Consider the following 18,111-nt stretch of genomic DNA (forward strand, 5'->3'; position numbering starts at 1 on the left):
ATTCAGTAAAACTGTGAAACACAGGAGCCAAGAGACACTGATGAGGGAGCAAATACCAGTGTGATGCAAAGGACACTGCCCTGAGAGAACATGAGCCAGATTTGAGACCTATCATTTTTTCCTCTTCAGCCCTTGTAGAACTAGAATATCTTGATCAACATGATCTCGTGGCCATAAGCACAAAACCACACATCTGTACAGGAGTTGATCACTCCCTAATCAAGCACAACTCAGCGACATGGTGCTTCTGCAAGCTGGTTGACCCCCACTTCCCAGCCTCTGCAGCTATCACCGTAACTACAACTCTTCACATCAGCTTCATTAGTACTAGAGCCTACTTCCTAGGCTCTACTTGGAGATAGTCACCCATGAAATAGAAAGTATTTAAGGAGAGCAGAAGAGTCAAACTGCCTCACCTTGCTTTTCTGAGTCTTGTTTCCTACTGTGAGCAGGACAAAGGAGGAAGGTTCTCGTTCCATCTTCTGTCATTTAATACAAGGAAAAAAAAGAAAGCAGGTTAAAAAAAAAAAAAAAGGAGAAACATTTTCTAGTTTACAGGAAGCAATATCACACCACTGCTCTTAAGTTGATGGAAAGCTACCAATAGTTGTCAAATGTGTGATATCTGAAGCATGCAGTACACAGGAGAGACTCCAGCCATACTTCCACCATCAAGAAAATACATTTAAGCCAAAGTTTTATGTATCTGGGTTTCAACAGGTGAGCAGTTAAAAATTTGTCAGAAGCTGGAAGGAAACAGAGAAGGGAGTTGAAGGCTTAGTGGGAAGTCTTCACCACTGCAGGATGAAACAGGACTCTCAGAACTGGCTTCCAAGGCTCAAGACTTGCTGTAAAGTCACAAGTCTTTGGCATCAAGAAACTCCTCCTTTCCCAAAGCAGTAATACTGAGCCTCCTGTCCCATGCTTCTCTGCACTAACGCTATGGTGGTTAAGGCTGAGGATCTGTCTTGGCACAGCACTGTATAGGAAGTAGATACAATGAAGTCCAGAACTAAAGGTTATCAAATGTGACACATCATCACATCATTATCACAATGCTGGTAACTCATATAAGTGTAAAGACTGCACTTAGGAGGGGAGCTACCAAAAAAGAATGGGAAGCTTTCTCCATTGCTCAGGGCTGTGGCTGCATGTAGCTTGTTCAAGAAAGAAGGAAGGCATTCTTCCCTATACACACCATTTACACCACTGTAGCAAGATGCAGTATTTGGGGGAAAAAGTAACCAGAGACAAAGACAGAGGAGGCATGAATAACAAAGGGGCTTCTAAATCCATCCAAAATTGAGGGGGAAGGAATCTGGCAGTCAGGTCCCCAACGGACAGGAAGGTTACCACAAACAAGCGTATTCCCCCCCCAAACGTGGGAGGTCAGGGTGGAACAGCTCAGTATGGAAAGAACCCCTGCAGCAGCAGAAAGGATAACATGATTTGATCTGATGTCTGGAGGCTCTCTGTCCAAAGGATGAAACAAAAATAAAAGACAACCCCACATCAATCAAATACTTCTGTGTCGAACTCCCCCTTACACCTCCTGGACTTTCACTGGGGTTGGGTAGGCTTTCAATCATTATTTTGAACACCCAGGCACATAGATTCTGATGGTGGAGAGAATATTTCTTTTTAACTACAGCTAGTTTCAGTTGCTATGATACTGCATAATCCAGAATGTTGGTTAACAAGCATGGAAGAATATAAATTTTACCTTGAGGTACTTGTTATTTTTGATCTTCTTTGCTCCACATTCACCATTTGAATACTCAAAGTGGTTTTTCTGAATTAGTAAAAAGAGTATTTAAAAGCAATTAATTTGTGGACTTTAAAAAAAGGTTAGGAGTGAAGGCTGTCTGCATGTGGTTTGTGTACTTACTGGGAGGTTGAAGGCACTGTCCAAGTAGACTACCAGAAGAGCTGTAGACAGACCCTTCTTATCCTGCGAAGGCCAGGAGAACCAAAACAAAACACAAGGTAGACATGACCATCCATCTAGGACAAGGTAAAGTGCAACACAAACTCAAAGGACACTTTGTGAAAGCTAATCAGCTCTTCACCTTTCCCCTAAAACTTGTGATTTAGAGGAGCACGAGCCAGTACAGCATGAAAGTTTTAAGCAGATCAGTAAGAAGAGGTGTCAGTCTTTACAATCCACTGGCTTTAATGCTCTTCAGCCTTTCTAGTGCAGAACTGGTTGGATTCCCGAGTGCAGCAAGACACCTAAAAACATGCTCAACCACATACATCAATATCAACAATGCGGTGTCAGCAGAACAAAGCCTGGAAACAAATTCTGTTCACTTCAGTGGAACTCAAATACTTTTGCTCAGTTATGAAGAACAACATCCTTGGGAGATGGGCTTTATTCAAATAATTCTGCTGGACAAGTAAGATACCATTTGGAATCCTGGTCCTAACAAGCAGCAGTGTCTACTTGTCTACGATTAGTACAGGGGTTGTAGGATAGGGGTCCTACACAGAACCTAGATGAAGATGGAAGGGAAAAAATTATCAAAGAAGGGAACTGTGAGAGGCCACTCTGCAGCAAGCCAAACAAAGCTTTGCTAATTCAAGTGAAACTAGCTGCCAGGTACTCCTGAACTACCAAGGCACCTGAGGCAAGCAAATGCACTTCCTCTTTGGGAGGAGAACTCACACCAAAACTCTGTCAGAAAGAAAATAAACTCCCATGAGTTTGCCTGGAGTTCCTAATTTTACAAACTCCTTTGCTGATCACTGGACAGAGATCAGAGTATTTGAATCCTTTAAGCAAAGACACTTACCTCATGTAGTTTTTCTTGGTCATTTATTAACGAAAGCCACTCCAGCTTTAAATGCAAGTGTCCACTTGTTGTCTTACTCAAGGGAAACCACTAAATGGAGACAACAAAGAGCAACTAAAGAACTGTAAGGCAGAGTAATTTTTATATAAATGTTGCAACCTCTGAGACTTATGAACAATACACAGTGCAAATTGTACTTTGAGCACCTTAGCTTGCATTTTTGACAGATTGTAGCATGTCCACCTACTTAGAAACACAAGCCAGAAGAAACTGAAAATAAGATACCCACATAAATGCAAAGCAAGTGTGTATTTCCAACTACCAGCAGCACAAGACAGGCACCCTGGCATTGTTTGCAGAGTCTGGGTAGCAGGATGAACTGCAATAAGATCAGATCATGTTTTCCCCCAGCAATCAGACTGCTTCACCAAACTTTATCTGTAGCCTTGTTCAAAACATTTCGCACATACAGGACATGAGATACCAAGACAAGACACCCCACTGCTGGCTCAGCATAACCTCAGCGCTGTCTGTGGCTGCCAGCTGGATTGTAAAAAAATATTTTAACAGGTATTTCCAAATTTTCTGAGTAAATACTTTTTTTTTGGTGAAAATACCACAGTGCAAGCATGCAAGGAATCTTTAAGCACATAGAAACAAGGTAGTAGCAGAGGGAGAGCACAAACGAACACATGTAAGGATACACCACCAACCGCATTTAGAAGTAAACTGCCATCTTTACCTCATCAACAGTTCTGTCATTCATTACATCCACTAGGCTTATAAGCAAGCTGAAAGCCAAAAAACAAACATTTCAGTGTATATGTAAGCATATAACAGATACTGCTGTTGGGGGAAGACACCACCACCAGAAAAGCTCACATGCAAATCTATTCCAAATAACTTCTCCACATTACCTGTGTGTGCGTGTGCACTGGAGCACACTTGCACTTCAGAAGTCTCCCCCTTGAAATACTTCCAAAACTAAAATAACTTTGAAGTATATTTCAAGCCATGTAGTAACTATCACTTCTAATGGCTTCCTAGGATTCCCTGCAGGAGTCTGGGACCGTTCTCCAGCTTTTTCAAAGTTAGCTGCACTAGAAACTAATAAGTTGGTATCGATACCTGGACAAAGGGAATAGCTTCCTTCAGTATTAAATTTCTGTTATGAATAATCTTGGTGTCCTGCTGCAGAGGTTACTGGACCCTAAGCAAGGGTCATGGCAATTTACCTGCCCATAAAGTCATCTTTATCTGGATCTTCATCGTACAAGTCCACTTCTAAGTCCTGACCAGGCACTTCATGAACAACAAACTGGAGGAGAAAGAGGTACTGATTAGAAATAAAAAGCATTCACAGTTCATGTAGGTTCAGGCTATGGACAAGAACGTGACACTCAACAGCTGTATAACACATTAAGGACGTTCCCTGCTCTTTCAAGGCTAATTTCGTTAACAAATACAACTGATTATAGGTGATAATATTTCAAAACCAGTTTGCTTATTTTTGGACTACAAGTTAAAACCCTCAAACTGATATTCCTAATAATTGGAGAATAATCAATGCTAGAGCAGACTGCAGCTGCACAGACTGCCGCACTGATTGATATTTAAAGCAGAGCTTTGCACCTCCTCCAAAAACCCACGTATGTAAAGCAGATCAACCTGAATGACATTTCAAGTTTGCAATGTAAATCTGAACTTGTCTAAGGGACAGAAATGCCTCAGTCAAGTAACAAGGAAGTCCACTTGCTCCAGCGCAGTCAGCTAAGAGAAGGTCCTCCAAGCACAGGGATGCAAATGGCTGTGCAGCCTACAGATGGCAAGATCAAAAGACTCAGTACCTCAAAAGTCTCATTCCAGATAGGATTAAGATCTCTAGAAACTGTCTTGCTGCGATGCTGCACCGTGCCGACGCGGAGCAGAGCGTAGGGGTCAGACTTCCCCCTGATGGCACCAAGGAAACTGTCTTTCTGCACTAGATTCTCAGCTTCTAGTAGATGAACCCTTATTACTCCCTGAATAAAATAAGATAAAAAAATTGGCCATGAAAATGCAATCTTCAGATAATTATAACATGCTATCTCCTAAAACTAGTTATTCCAGGCAGCAAGGGTAGCTACCACTGCAGTTTTGCAAAGACATGTATTTTGATGCAATATATTTCCAATGACAGTTGTATTAAAACACTTTTTCCACCATTTACCTGGGGCGGGGGGGGGAAACCCTAAAACAGATACACAATCTGATCTAGGCAATTGAATAGGAAATATTCCTCAATTTATTGTTGAATCAGAAACATACACTATGCACACAGGACTACAGCCACAGTCATATCAAGTGTGGAGAAAGATCAATTCCCATTGATGTAAGGAGGAACTATGCACCCATTGGCAGGCTCTTATTTTATTGCAGTGGCCATTCAACTTCCATCTGGTGGTGCAAATTTGCAACAGGTAGCACCCCTTTCTTATACATTTTATATTTATCCTCATTAATGAGTGTATTAGCTATTTAATGGATGAAGGAGACTGATGATCTGGGTATGTCAAGCTCTTAGGAGTTTAGTTTTGGGCTTTTTTTCCTGAACATTTTTCTGTAACAAAGAGTGCAAATAGGGAGCCTAGAGGGTGACATCTTTCTCACAGCATTAATACAAAAAATTAAGTAGGCTGACACTCTGCTCGTGTGTGCACCTTCTCTAACTGAGGATCTCTGGTATTCTCAAATGAATGAAACAAATTGGTAAATGAGCTCAGTGTCTAAACTGACTCTTATGCCATGTAGGACCCTACAGACTAGCGTCCCCCACTTCCCCTCAGTTATGAGCTATCCAACATCTGCTTTTATATTTCTGCACTGTTACCTACAGAAAGCCTAGAACACAACTTGAAAGAGCTGATGCAAGAGCATAAGGCACTAAGCTTGCATGCAGCCACATCATGGCAAACGCACACTTAGGTAGGTGAACATCCCCACTGAAAAGAACAACTCACGTGTGGGATAGGGAACCTCAAGTGGGCAATGTTCATGTTCTTTTTCAGAGGCACTGTGATCCTGTTTGGCAGAACCAGCCGTGCAGCAATGAAGTCTTGGATTAGTGAGTCTGACATTACACTGCAGGTGGGGGAAAAAAAAAGGCAACCTAAATCTCTACAATTGATCACAGTTTCAGTTAGAAAGAAAGAATGAGGCACAGGAAGAGAAATGGGCATGGTGAAATAAGTGATACAGCCTACCTCGCCCCAAGGAGTTATCAAGCCCTGAACAGGCTGCCCAGGGAAGTGGTGGAGACACCATCTCTGGAGGCATTTAAAAGATGGGTGGATGTGGCACTTAGAGACATGGTTTAGTGGCGGACTTAGCAGTGCTGGGTTCATAGTTGGACTTGTCCCTAAGGGTCTTTTCCAACATAAATGATTCTATGAAAGTCTGCCTATGTACAAACTGCACACTGGCAGAAGAAACTCCTGGTTGTGACATCTGGCTTAGAATAAGAGGAAATGGAGAGGACAGTTTGACTCCAGAACCAATAACCAAGGGTGGGTGTGCGTCACTGTGGAAGGTTAGGCTCTCTCCTATCAATAACTTTCAACCAGTTGAGCCGCTGAAGAGTATGAGCATGGAGCAGCCTCTCAAGATCTCTTTCAATCTTATTCCCTATTGTTCTGCATGCAATCACCATAGCTTTGTGGCACACATTGTGCAGTAGTCACTTGCACACAGGGATGTTCCCATCTAGGGTTACCAGGGCTGGATGTGAATTTGGCTCTAGCACTTTGTGGATGATGAATGGGAGCTTAGGCCATACGACGAGGTTGTCATGCACCCAAACAAGTTATACAAACTCTTGTGCCTTCTGGGTTTCCTTGGGAATGCTGACACCACAGTTGCACAAGGTGAAGATGGAATTGGGAACTTTCATCATTTCACAAGAGGCTTAAGACCTTGAGGTAGTTTGTTTTGAGACTTAGAACATGGCCTCAGCATATACTGCTGTCTGCTCTTGGCCACATGCCAAGACCTTACTGTAAAATGGAAGGAGAAGCCACCCACATTCAAAGCAACATGAGTTTGCCACCTTACCAAGCAAAAGATGAGATTCTGTACCCTGGTATATTTTGCACTAAGAAGGAAAACCCTGTTTGAAGTAACTGGACCTTTGGCACCTTTTGGAGATCACACTGCCTGAACTGAGGGTATTGTCTGCCTTGGGAATTTAGGTAACTTTCCAGTCTAATTAAAATTTACACATTTTTAGATTTTCAGTCTTATCTTTTATTTACAATGTCTCTGTTTGTATGGTGGGGATAACACATTTGACCTATTTCTGCTGGGCAAGAAGTACATGGCTATCACAGACATCCAGTACTTGCCAGGTGATCAGTGGGAGGATTTCAATGTACTACTACAGCTTGGCATGAGCAGAAGACAATATTCAGAGGAAAACCCAAGAGCACCAGACATATGAAAGACTTCAATCCCCTTGGTAAGTCTAGTGCTCATAAGGCAGCTTTTCAGGGTAAGACTGTGCAACAAAATTGTCACAGTTCACAGATGAGACTGGATTTGCATAGAAGGAAAGTCCTCTCCTACTCCAATTGTAAAACCAAAAGCCTGAAAGTCCTTGGTCAGGCTGTTGGCTTTCCTGTCAAAAAATAAAAACCCACAGGAAGGTCACAGAATTGTCCCTCTCTCGAGTCTCAGGGTACACCCAACTAAATACAGCTTCTACATGACGACAGACGACTGCATCCAGTTTCTTTACTCGAGATCTTAAGTAAGCCCAATTCATTTGAAAGGGATAGCTCTTGTTCAACCTGTACTTCAGCCTACTCGTGGTCACGCATGTTTTGCTTCCTACTTTCATGTGCGGCACTGAAGAACAAGCAAGGGTTACTGTGTTCAAATCCTTGAGAGAGAACCATGGAGTGAAAATTTAGGACATCAAATTTGCACTTAATTACATGAGAGGCTGTAGGTTGGAAAACACCTACATACCTTCTCCCTGCAAGGATTGAGGAAACCATGTTAGAGAAGAACAGATTAATTGCTCTGATAAAAACTGGAACTCTCAGGCCAAAAGGCCACTCTGGCCTCAAATTAAAAGAAAAAGCTTCCTCTTACTCAACATCAAAGGTCTTCAGAGGCCCTTTAATGTCTAAACTGGCACCTAAAGTAGCCAGCCACTTCCTATGAGTCTGCAAACCATGAGCTGCAGGAGGAGAGAGGGGAACAGAATTATCTGCATTTGCACATAAAGGGAAAAAGGCAATGGCTGAGTAATCACATATATTTTGTTCTTGTGTAACAGAATTTTCTCCTTACAGTAAGAAACAAGGACTAAGTGAATCTCCAAACTGGAGAAGCAGTTTGAAACTTACAGTACTGAAAACCACTCAGATTTTCATCCTTGCTGTTCAAGTTTTATGTAAAAGATCAACCCAAGAGGCACTGGGGAAGAGCTACATTTTTTGAAGAATCTAAAGGGTGTGGAGAGCTTAGCCACAGAGTGGCTAACAGCAAAGGGACATGATAAAGTGCAGCTGGTTGAAGTTTAGTAAAACAAACTCCAGGTCAAGATAACCTGGGGTGCAACTATTGTAGGATCATGGGATGAGTAAAAGGAACTGGAACACTAAGATAAGGAACTGCTAACCGCAAGACTAAACACAAAAGATAAACATAAGAGGGGTTGACATGTAATCTGTAACCAATGGTGAGCTACGCTTTTGCAATATGGATGAACTAATTAAAGAACAGTATAAAGATGCCTTCTGATTTTTAATAAACGAGGCTTTCCGATCATCATAGGATGGTGTCTGTCTCCCGCTGATTTTCCAACAAAAAGGTCAGCAGATGACACAGAGAGAGGAGACTATTTCTCCTTATAAATCTGGTGCAGTTTTCTTTATCCTGGATTGTAGATCAGTTCATCAGAGGAGCTGCAACTCCTTGCCTTTTTCACTTCAAGGTAAGCAAACACTAGCACAGACTACCAGTCACGTAGATCTACCTTGTCTACCTTTGCATGTAACTGGCACATGGGAAATGTAAAGGCTTTGGTTTTAGTTTAGAGACTACTGTATTTGGGGGGATTTACTATTTCCATCCCAAATGCAATGAAGCAATGTTGACAGAATGCACAAAGCACCCTCCTCAGGTTTTGCAGACTGCACAGCCTGATGGCATGAGTATCAGAGTAACACCTTTCAAACACCACTCTCGAGAATTACTTTGCTGATTACTGGAGAAAGCCATCCCAACTTCCAAAGGCTTTTTAAAGAAGAATAAAGTGAAGCAAAATAGACACTCACTTAATCCCTGGGACATCTAGGAGGTTGCTCATACCCGCCCAGTTGATTTCCAAGTGCTACAAGAAGATCAGGGAGAAAAATTATACAGAACCATTAAATTTTATTTCAGAACTCTTAAATAAAGCCAGCTGTTTAAAGAAAGTAAAACCTGCACCAGCAAGTGACTGAACCTGTACATTAAAACCAACAGCTGACAACAATTCCCTTTTCTATTTCACTTGTCATACATGAAATGAGGGCATCACTGGGACTTGCCCTGTAAGCACAGGGAATGACAGCATTCAGCCCCTAGCACTGGTCACTGGCAGATGCCCTGGGGTCACGCTCAGTAAATTGACAGCTCTACATAGACTCTGAAGCTGTTTCCTCATCCTTTCACTTCTGGGTTGGCCCACGGCCTGAGGAAGGGGGTTTACAGTTACCACCCAACTTCTGGAGACTGTATTTCCATTCACAAAATAAACAAGATTTTTTCCTCCAAATGCTAAAATAATGCTACTACATCCAAACACAAAAACACCTCAGCAAAGATCAAAAACGTATGATGTCCATGAAGTCCAGCAGAGGATAACCCACAAGCAAGCAAAGCCATGTGCTACAAGATAACAGGTTCTTACAAGACTAGAAGGTTTCTCACATTTTATTAAACTACAATTCAACTACAAGGCACATGACCTTAAACAGGCAAGCTTTCAAGGCACGACCACGACTAAAAGGTCTCCAAGATGACTGCATTTAAAAACTGTGGATGGGAAGATTTTAAATCCAGCTCCCAGGAATTTGGCAGCAAAGGCCTAGGAAATGGCTCCTGTGCTGTCACCATCGGGAAGTCCTCCCATTTTTAAAGTGAAGCAAGTAGAGTTTCCTATATAGTATAATACATATTTTCTGCAAAAGAATAGGGCAAATTCATTCCTGTCTTCTTGGAGTTCAAGAGAAACACTGAACAATCAGGAATTTGCTATTCAAACCCCTGCCCTGGGAGGCATTCACAGTCATCCAGTTTGTGTCACTCACTGAAGACCCATCAGGCACTAAGACAGACCAAGAAGCAGGAAGGCTGCAGAGTGCAGCTCATGACTGACTTACTGGTTTCTGCATGAAAAACAAGGTCACTGCTCCAATGAAAGGTGCATCAGTTAGAAGAGGTTCCAGTATCACCCTCAGTGTCCCATACAACTGTGAACAGAACAGACCAAGGAAAACTGAGTCAGAAGGTACTCTCAGGATGCAATTTTAAAACTGTGAGCTTTCCAGTGATGGAGATAATTTTCAAAAATCCCACTTTCAGCAATTTTATTTAGAATTTAACAACCATAGCTTCCTCCTCCTTCAAACCGTTGCTATTGATACCAGGCAATGCTTTCTAAGTTTGTAGAGTCTCTCTGCAATCCTGACTGCCACACACTGGAGTGATCTGTCTATTAGCTTTCAACACTGTCAGAACAGGTTGTTGAACAGGCTGTTGGTCTAATCCAGACCAGTTTATGCATACTCCAGCAGAACTGGCTCTTGAAGTTCTTTACCAAAATGCAGCTCCTCTGAACTCTGGTGGCAGAAAGCTGGCCCACATGAGCTCAGTGCTGTAAGCACTGACCCTGTTTAAAAGTCACACTAAAAAGTTTAAAAGTGGTATTTAGGTGTTTTCCATGGAAGGCATCATTTCCCCAGCCAAAACACAAGAAGATAAAGCAAATCATTCTGTGCCTCCTAGTTGTTGGTTTCCTGGTTGTGTCATGACCTTCCCACTGGGACATGCCACCTCCTGCCACACACAGCCTTGAGCAGACAACGCTAGCACTGCTTCACCCACCTGTATGCCTTTCACTCCAAGATTAAACTTCGATATGTCCATGTGGATCTCACAGTCCCCTATGTAACTGAAAGAAAATTCTCAGGTTACTCCACAGTTTGCACTAGTCCAATGAGAAATTTTGGGCTGTACAGAGTATAAAGGAAATTGGTTTCATGACCAACATAATGCCACAGACAGACGTAAATTTTCAAGCAGCTGAAAAAGGAAAGTTGAGTACACTGAACAAGGGTCAGAGCTTCATGAGAGAAACCCTGCAGTCGGCTGGGATACTGTTCTACCTGCAAAATGTCAAAGTAACATCTGTATTTCAAGGTTGTTTTCCATTCTAAGACTGACAGTTGGCTGAGGCAAATTTGCTCCAAGGAGATCAACAAGGTCATTCAAATTCACAGCAATTGCCCTCTTGCTCTGCCAAAGGCCTGATCCCACCCTGCAACTTGTTGACTCAGCTCCCAGGCTGGTGCAGAGCCATCCTGCCATTACATATGGTGTCCTTGCCTTCCCCACAACCCAGAAGTCCACTTGAAGGATTAATTCATCAGTAAAAATAACCTGGTTTCCTTGAGGACGAACTAACAGAAAATGACTCATATCAGATTTTGGTCAGTTGCCATGGAGAACATCAGGCTTTAAATAAAATGAATGCTGAGCACAGCATTTGCCATTTGGAAATGACCTTAGACCTAAATCCAAACATCACCTTATGCCTAAACAGATAGCCACTCCCCACGGAGCAAAACCTTCCAAATTTGTTGATGCCTCTGGCAAAAAACAATTGAAGGGAGCTACCAAGTTCCCTTTCAGTGCTCTGAGAAGTAGTTCCTTCCAGATGCAGACACAAACACCCTGCAGGAAAAGCAAGGTGTAAAGGCACAACAGCAGGGTGAATGTGCTGTGCTTCTTGCCTGCGTGCATAATTGCATCCCATAATCAGAGAAAAAGGACAAGATTTTTGCTCTGACTACATGTATACGGGCAAATAGTGCTGCAGTTGCCACTAATTCACACTAATTTGCACACACTCATTCCCTACCCCCAAAATACCTCCCATGAATGCATAACCCTGTGAATTTGTCTCCATTTTTGCAAGCAAAGTTCTCTAATATCTGTTTACAGATAGTCACTTAGCAGAATCTTAAAAGCTCCTAACAAATTAAAGCCTTTAATGTTAGAGCATTCTCATTTCTTAAATAACCACCCTCACAGGCCATGCCAAAATTAACACAGTCTTCCTTATAAGCTAGTCACATAATTAAACAAACTTATTTTTCTGTTTATTAATTTCTACAATTTTGCCATTATCTTACAAATCATTACACCAGGTACTATTAGAGCTTTAGCACAACAGAAGTCTAAATGAGAAGCCAAAATGAGTTCCTCAATTTGCAGTAATTAATCCAAGAGGATTTAATTCAGCTGTTGCCAGCATCCAAAAGAGCAAATAATAGTTGTGGTGTTTCAATTTACAACCTTTATGTTTTCCACACAGCCAGAAACTCTTCCCACCCAGTTCTACATGTCTCTTTTCTCCAGTAACACTTCACTACATACGTTTTAAAGTCTAGATATCAAAGGGGTCTTTACCCCTTTCCTCAGTACTATAAGCTGTGACAAAATTTACCCAACTTGAATTACAGCAATTGAGTGCATCATCTCAGGGACTGAGCAAAAGATTCTGAAAGAAGATTTATGTAATTTGTGATACCACATTTCAGATTTAACATGGAGAAAAGGAAGCTCTTCTTCACATGACACAGACCTCAACCACAGCGTTCAGTGCCACAACATGTTATGGAGATCAGGAACACAGATTAAACAAAACACTTGATGGACCCTATGTCTACTAAAACTACAAAAATGATTCATACATTCATAGAATGGTTTGGGTTGGAAGGGACCTTAAAGATCATCTAGTTCCAACTCCCCTGCCATGGGCAGGGACACCTCTCACTAGACCAGGTTGCACAAGGCCCCACCCAACCTGCTCTTGAACACCTCCAGCAATAGAGCATCCAAAGCTTCCCTGGGCATCCTGTGCCAGTGTCTCACCACCCTCATGGTGGAAAACTTCTAATTTCTCACCTAAATCTACCATCTTGCAGTTTGAACCCCTTACTCCTCCTTCTATCACTACAAGCCCTTCTAAAAAGTCCTTCACCAGCTTTCTTGTAGGCCTGCTTCAGATACTGGAGGGCTGCAACAAAGTGTCCCCAGAACCTTCTCTTCTCTAGGCTCCCCAGTTCTCTGAGTCTGTTCTTGTAGGAGAGGTGTCCCAGCCCTGATCATCTTCATGGCTCTCCACTGGACCTGCTCCAACAGGTCCACATCCTTCTTGTTTGAGTAACAAGACCATACAGACCACAAAGGCAAGCTAAGAAGGAAAGTTCTTTTTCTACTCCTGTCCTTCTCCTGTGGTTTTCCCTGGCCAAGTCAAAGACTCTGGGCTTCAGAGTCTAGCTACCTCCTCGATAAAACAGCAGGAAAAAAAATCTCTCAACTTGCACTGCTGTGAGACTGGAAACAAGGAGCACCTTACAGAGCATGCCGAGATCTCCGAGTGCAAGCCTAAGACACAGGGTAACAGCCCTGGAGCAGGGCAGGGCTGCTGCCAGGCAGGAGTGCTGTCCACCAGCATAACGGCAGCCTGTGAGAAGTGGCTGCTCAGCCCTCCCCACTGCAGCCACCCTGGTCAGCACTGCATGAGCCAGGCAAGAGGCCACGCTCCTGTGGGCTCTCCAGCGAGGGAACCCCTGCAAAATTACAGCTGGCAAGCACCAAGGCAGAGGAGTCATGTTTGTAACATGCAGACACGTTAATCCTTTAATGTTCACTGCAACATAGCTACACTTCTCCACAACCTAACCCAAGAGGGGGAAGTCAGTCGCTGCGGTCTCAGCATTGCAAAGGGTGCCACACTGGCACCCACAGCACCACTCTTCTCCAGGGCTGTGATGCCAGGACGCAGCTCTGTGGACAGATCCAGCCCCTTAAATCTCAGCAGCATGCAGCGACTGAGAGATGGTACAAAGGGCAGCAGCCTCATGCTGGTGCAGCTCAGATCCACCTCTTCTGAGCAGCTCTCCTCCCAACACCAGCTGCACCAGTGCAGACACTCACTGCTGGTCAGGTAGGTAAGAGAGCCTGTTTTGTAATGGGGGCTTGCCTCACTCCAGAAAAGTGGAGACTGTCCATTTCTTTGATTAAATTAAAAACAAACAAACACCCACCCACCACGTCCCTTTGACAACCCAGAAAAAGGCAGGTAAATAACACCACTGCTCACAGCAAGATTTGATTGTCCCCACTCCTGGAAGTAATATCCTACACCTCCTGTGGACAGTGTACAATGCACAACAGCCAGCTTCGTTCCAGAAAATTATGTTAATGTATTGGCAAAAGAGAAGCTGGGTCCTTCACACAGCCCTGGAGAAGAGCCCTCCACCAAAGAGACAAGGTAGTCTGGAAACTCCTGTGTCAATACAGAAAATACTTGGGTTATCAGATGACAGTTCAGGTTGTTATTGTCAGGATGAGGAACAGAAGTGTTTGGCCAGTTTGGTGATGCTGATGGGTCTGCCAGAGGGATGGGAATGAGGAGGTGGGGAAATCCCTCTGCAGAGGCCTGTTACAAGACAGCAGAATGAGTATGTGAGAGAAGCAGCTTGGAGAAGTAGTTTAAGAGAGAACAGCAGCAACCTTTCCCAGAGCCTTAAAGGCATCAGATCCCTCGATCTCAACATGGAAAGCACAGATGATTTGCCAAAGGCCCTAAAACTGGTCTAGCTATTACAAAGAGCACTTCACTGACAGCACTGCAACACAACATGTTCTGGCTGAAAACCAAGCATGTTGTTTTGCAGGGAGCAATGGTGCTCTGCCAGGGCTGGGGATGCTGCCATGCCATTGCCACATGAAGCACCAGGCACAGTTCTGAGCAGCTCTGTGCTGTTGCCAAGACACTCCATAATTCCATACTGCTATTTCCTGGCACTACCATGAAGAAGAACCATTTAAATTAAGCAGCTCAATCACCCACTAAACTACAGCAGTGTAGAACTGGTACTTTCCCAAATAATTCCATTCTCCAGGCTAAACCAGAAGAAAGTTTAGCTCTGCAGTGGCTCTGATGTTTACAAAACACACAAGCTCATTCAAAACAGCCTGGGAGGTATCAAATGTTTTTTCTAATTTTGTAGTTGTTGTTAATAGAGCTAGAGGCAGTTTTCTGCTGAAAGAACAGCTGTAATAAAAAAAAAGCAAATGTGTCGGGTGGCATATGGAACAAATGGCAAGTAAAACAAGAGCATTAATCTAGAGGAAGGAATTAAAAAATAAATAGCACAAGTAGTCCTGGAAGAACTGGAGAGGTTGGACTGAAGAGGAATCACAGTGTGGAAAGACAGACCAAGCGTCTCCATGCTCAAGAGCTGTTGGAGCTGTCAGAAAAGGAAATATAGTTCCAGCACTCAGGTTCTTACTGACATGAATGGCAATGCTGAGGGCCACATCCACCTACCCACAGCAGCAGGGATGGGCGACCGTGGCAGGCAGAGCAGGTAACACCTAGATCTGTGTAGGTGACACTGCTTTCTGACTTAAAAGCTGATGCCCAGCACCTCACTTCTGTAAGTATTGAGGTCAGGAAGCTGGCAGACAGATTATCTCCAATCATTCTAGGCTGACAGAAGATAAGGACCTCTCCACACTTCATGCTGATGTTAGTGGCCGACATGTCTAGTCCAGCATGACAACTCACACACAGGTGTCAAATGGGGAGTAAACATCTACATAATCAGTGATGCAATGTTACCATATCTGGAGGTCCAGGACAACCTGTCTTCTATCGATTTCTTTGGTGTAGGCTTTTATTCCATTGATTCTAGGGCACTGAGATAAAGGCAAACAAGATATGACATAGTTAAATCCTTCAAGTTAAGCCAAACTGAACAGTCCTATTCACTTCAATCAATTTGAGTACAGAAGCATTTATTAAAGACTTTGCACAACTGCCTTTAAAACTAAACAAGTTCTTCCCTTGAAGAGGTAGCATGAACAGCCCTGCAGTTCTCAAATATAGGTCTGGTTGCAAGCAGCCCATGCTACAAGCCCTCGGAAGAGCTGTCACTTGTGGCCCTGTTACAATGGTGTAACAGAGACAGAGGTGGCTGTGTGCCCCGTTTTCTCTCTCCAGTCCCATGCTACCAACAGCCAGTGGGAAGGGATGCGAGTGCCTCCTATATGATCCCTCCTTCACAGTGAAGGTGTTCAAGTCAGCGTGAGGAGGGAACAAAGGAGGCAGCAGTGCTGTACCAATACCAGCTTGTTAAACACCCAGAGGCATTAAGGAGCTGAACATCAGACTCCTCTTACATCTGAACTTTTAGAAAAGACTGAACTGGAAGCGTCACCAAGAACTCAGACTACCTTCTCGCCAAAGTGGATCTTGGTAAAGGTGCATGTTTTCAGATGTACATTCTTTGCTCTGATTTTTGGTTCAAGAACTTCTTTAAATGTTTTTTCCATGATTGTCTCAAAGTATGGCCAAGCCTGTACAAGGACCTAAAGAATACCAAAAATAGAAAAATGCTGAAGATTCTCTATACAAGAGACCTTTACGTTGAGAAACACACACATTACACAGCACCTGCCTATTAATCTGCCCTTTCAAAGTACCAAGTCACATTTGTGCTCTTAAGTCATCCTTATGGAAGGATCCATCTCAGTTCCTCAGAAAAGGAATTTGTTTTACAAACTGAAGGGTGAGTTATGAGCACCATGGAGTCTATTGACTGCTTCTAACCACAGAGACTGAGCCAGCAAAACCCAGGTTTAAAGTCTCTAAATCACAATAGTCTGTAATTACTCTAAAGTGTCATGAAGTCAGGTTTATTTAGAGAGAGTGAGATGAGCTTTCACATCAAGAAGAAAGTTTGCTTAAGAAAAGAAGCAAACAAACAAAACCAGGATAGTTACTGGATGTTAATTTGCAAGTTCAACTGTTTGAATTCCACAAAGTCCAGATCCAGTAAGAGCTTGACTACATCTCCTGGTGCGAGCACCTATCTCAGAGCTCTCTCGGAACCTCTCTGGCAAGAGGAAATGCTACTATTTTTGATAAAATAATAATAATACATACATATACATCTGTATATATATATAAACACACATATACACACACTCTTTTGGTTTTTTTGGGGTTTTTTTTGGGTGTTTTTGTTTGCTTGTTTGTTTTTTTAATCTCAGAATTAAAGTGTTGTGGCCAAATCCATCAAACCTGTATCAACCATGCACACATTTGGCTCTCACCAAAACCTCAGTGGCAACTCTACACTTAATTGGCTCCACGAGTTATGTGCAGACACTGGTATGACCAAGCTGTATCATAGTGACTTGGTAACTTTCTCAGGCTTTGCCTGCAGAGTTTGTGCCATGGTGCAGCTCAGAGCAGACAGCCTCACAAACTGAAGTTCAGAGCTCCTCACCTTGTTCAGCCACTCCACTCGTTCAACATCAGGGAAGTGAACCTGGGTGCAAAGAAAAATAAAGTGAGTGCCACAACCCACCTGTTTTGGCATACTGCAACACACGCAACAGATACCACGGAGCGTGGAACAAGTTCTAGAGTTCCCTGCTGAGATCCTTCTGTCCTCACACATCCTTTATAATTTACTACCTCCTTGAAAACCTGTAAAAGGCAAATAAAATAGTAAAAAATAGTAAAAGGCAAAAGAACACACGTGCACTGATGCACCAGTAATGCCCATGGGCACTTTCATCTGATTAAAGCAAGTGTCATATCCTGTTCATGATGTAAAGCAGCATTAGATTTCTCATCCTTCTCTTGGTCATGCCTTGGGAAGCCACAAGAACCCGAGTCCCTTCAAGATCACGAGCTGAGCAGGACCTATTTCCTGTACTGGCTCACCTCAGCCTGAACACCACACTTAGGAAAACAAGAACCTGCTTGGGAAACTCCATTTATCGGTTGCAGCAGCATTTCTCCACTAATACCAACAGAGTGCAAATGGCTTCAGGGAACAGACGCACTCCAAGAGTTCAAGCTGGTTAGCACACGCTATCATGTGTAACAGTCCAAACTTCTCACCTCTCAGAGCTCTTTAAGATGCTAAGGACAAATTAAAATGGTCACTCACATGAAGCAGTTGAACTTAAGATCCTC

The 18,111-nt window shown here is 43.1% G+C and overlaps 1 protein-coding gene across 1 annotated transcript in view; it reads right to left on the reverse strand.

Annotated features, from left to right (window-relative positions):
• Positions 1–16,454, reverse strand: part of ESYT3 (extended synaptotagmin-like protein 3) — a 24,222-nt gene extending 7,768 nt beyond the window's left edge. The window contains exons 1-13 of the mRNA XM_008934988.1: positions 16,356–16,454; positions 15,742–15,818; positions 10,929–10,995; positions 10,205–10,294; positions 9,116–9,171; positions 5,795–5,915; positions 4,643–4,816; positions 4,031–4,113; positions 3,538–3,586; positions 2,796–2,885; positions 1,889–1,951; positions 1,724–1,792; positions 417–482 (exon numbers count right to left, since the gene is read on the reverse strand). Of these exons, the coding sequence (XP_008933236.1) occupies positions 417–482; positions 1,724–1,792; positions 1,889–1,951; positions 2,796–2,885; positions 3,538–3,586; positions 4,031–4,113; positions 4,643–4,816; positions 5,795–5,915; positions 9,116–9,171; positions 10,205–10,294; positions 10,929–10,995; positions 15,742–15,818; positions 16,356–16,454 (1,104 nt within the window). The remainder of the gene's footprint in view (positions 1–416; positions 483–1,723; positions 1,793–1,888; positions 1,952–2,795; positions 2,886–3,537; positions 3,587–4,030; positions 4,114–4,642; positions 4,817–5,794; positions 5,916–9,115; positions 9,172–10,204; positions 10,295–10,928; positions 10,996–15,741; positions 15,819–16,355) is intronic.
• Positions 16,455–18,111: the final 1,657 nt, after the last annotated feature.

The sequence above is a fragment of the Merops nubicus genome, unplaced genomic scaffold (genome assembly GCF_000691845.1).
Source record: "Merops nubicus isolate BGI_N331 unplaced genomic scaffold, ASM69184v1 scaffold18542, whole genome shotgun sequence".
Taxonomy (NCBI): Eukaryota; Metazoa; Chordata; class Aves; order Coraciiformes; family Meropidae; genus Merops; species Merops nubicus.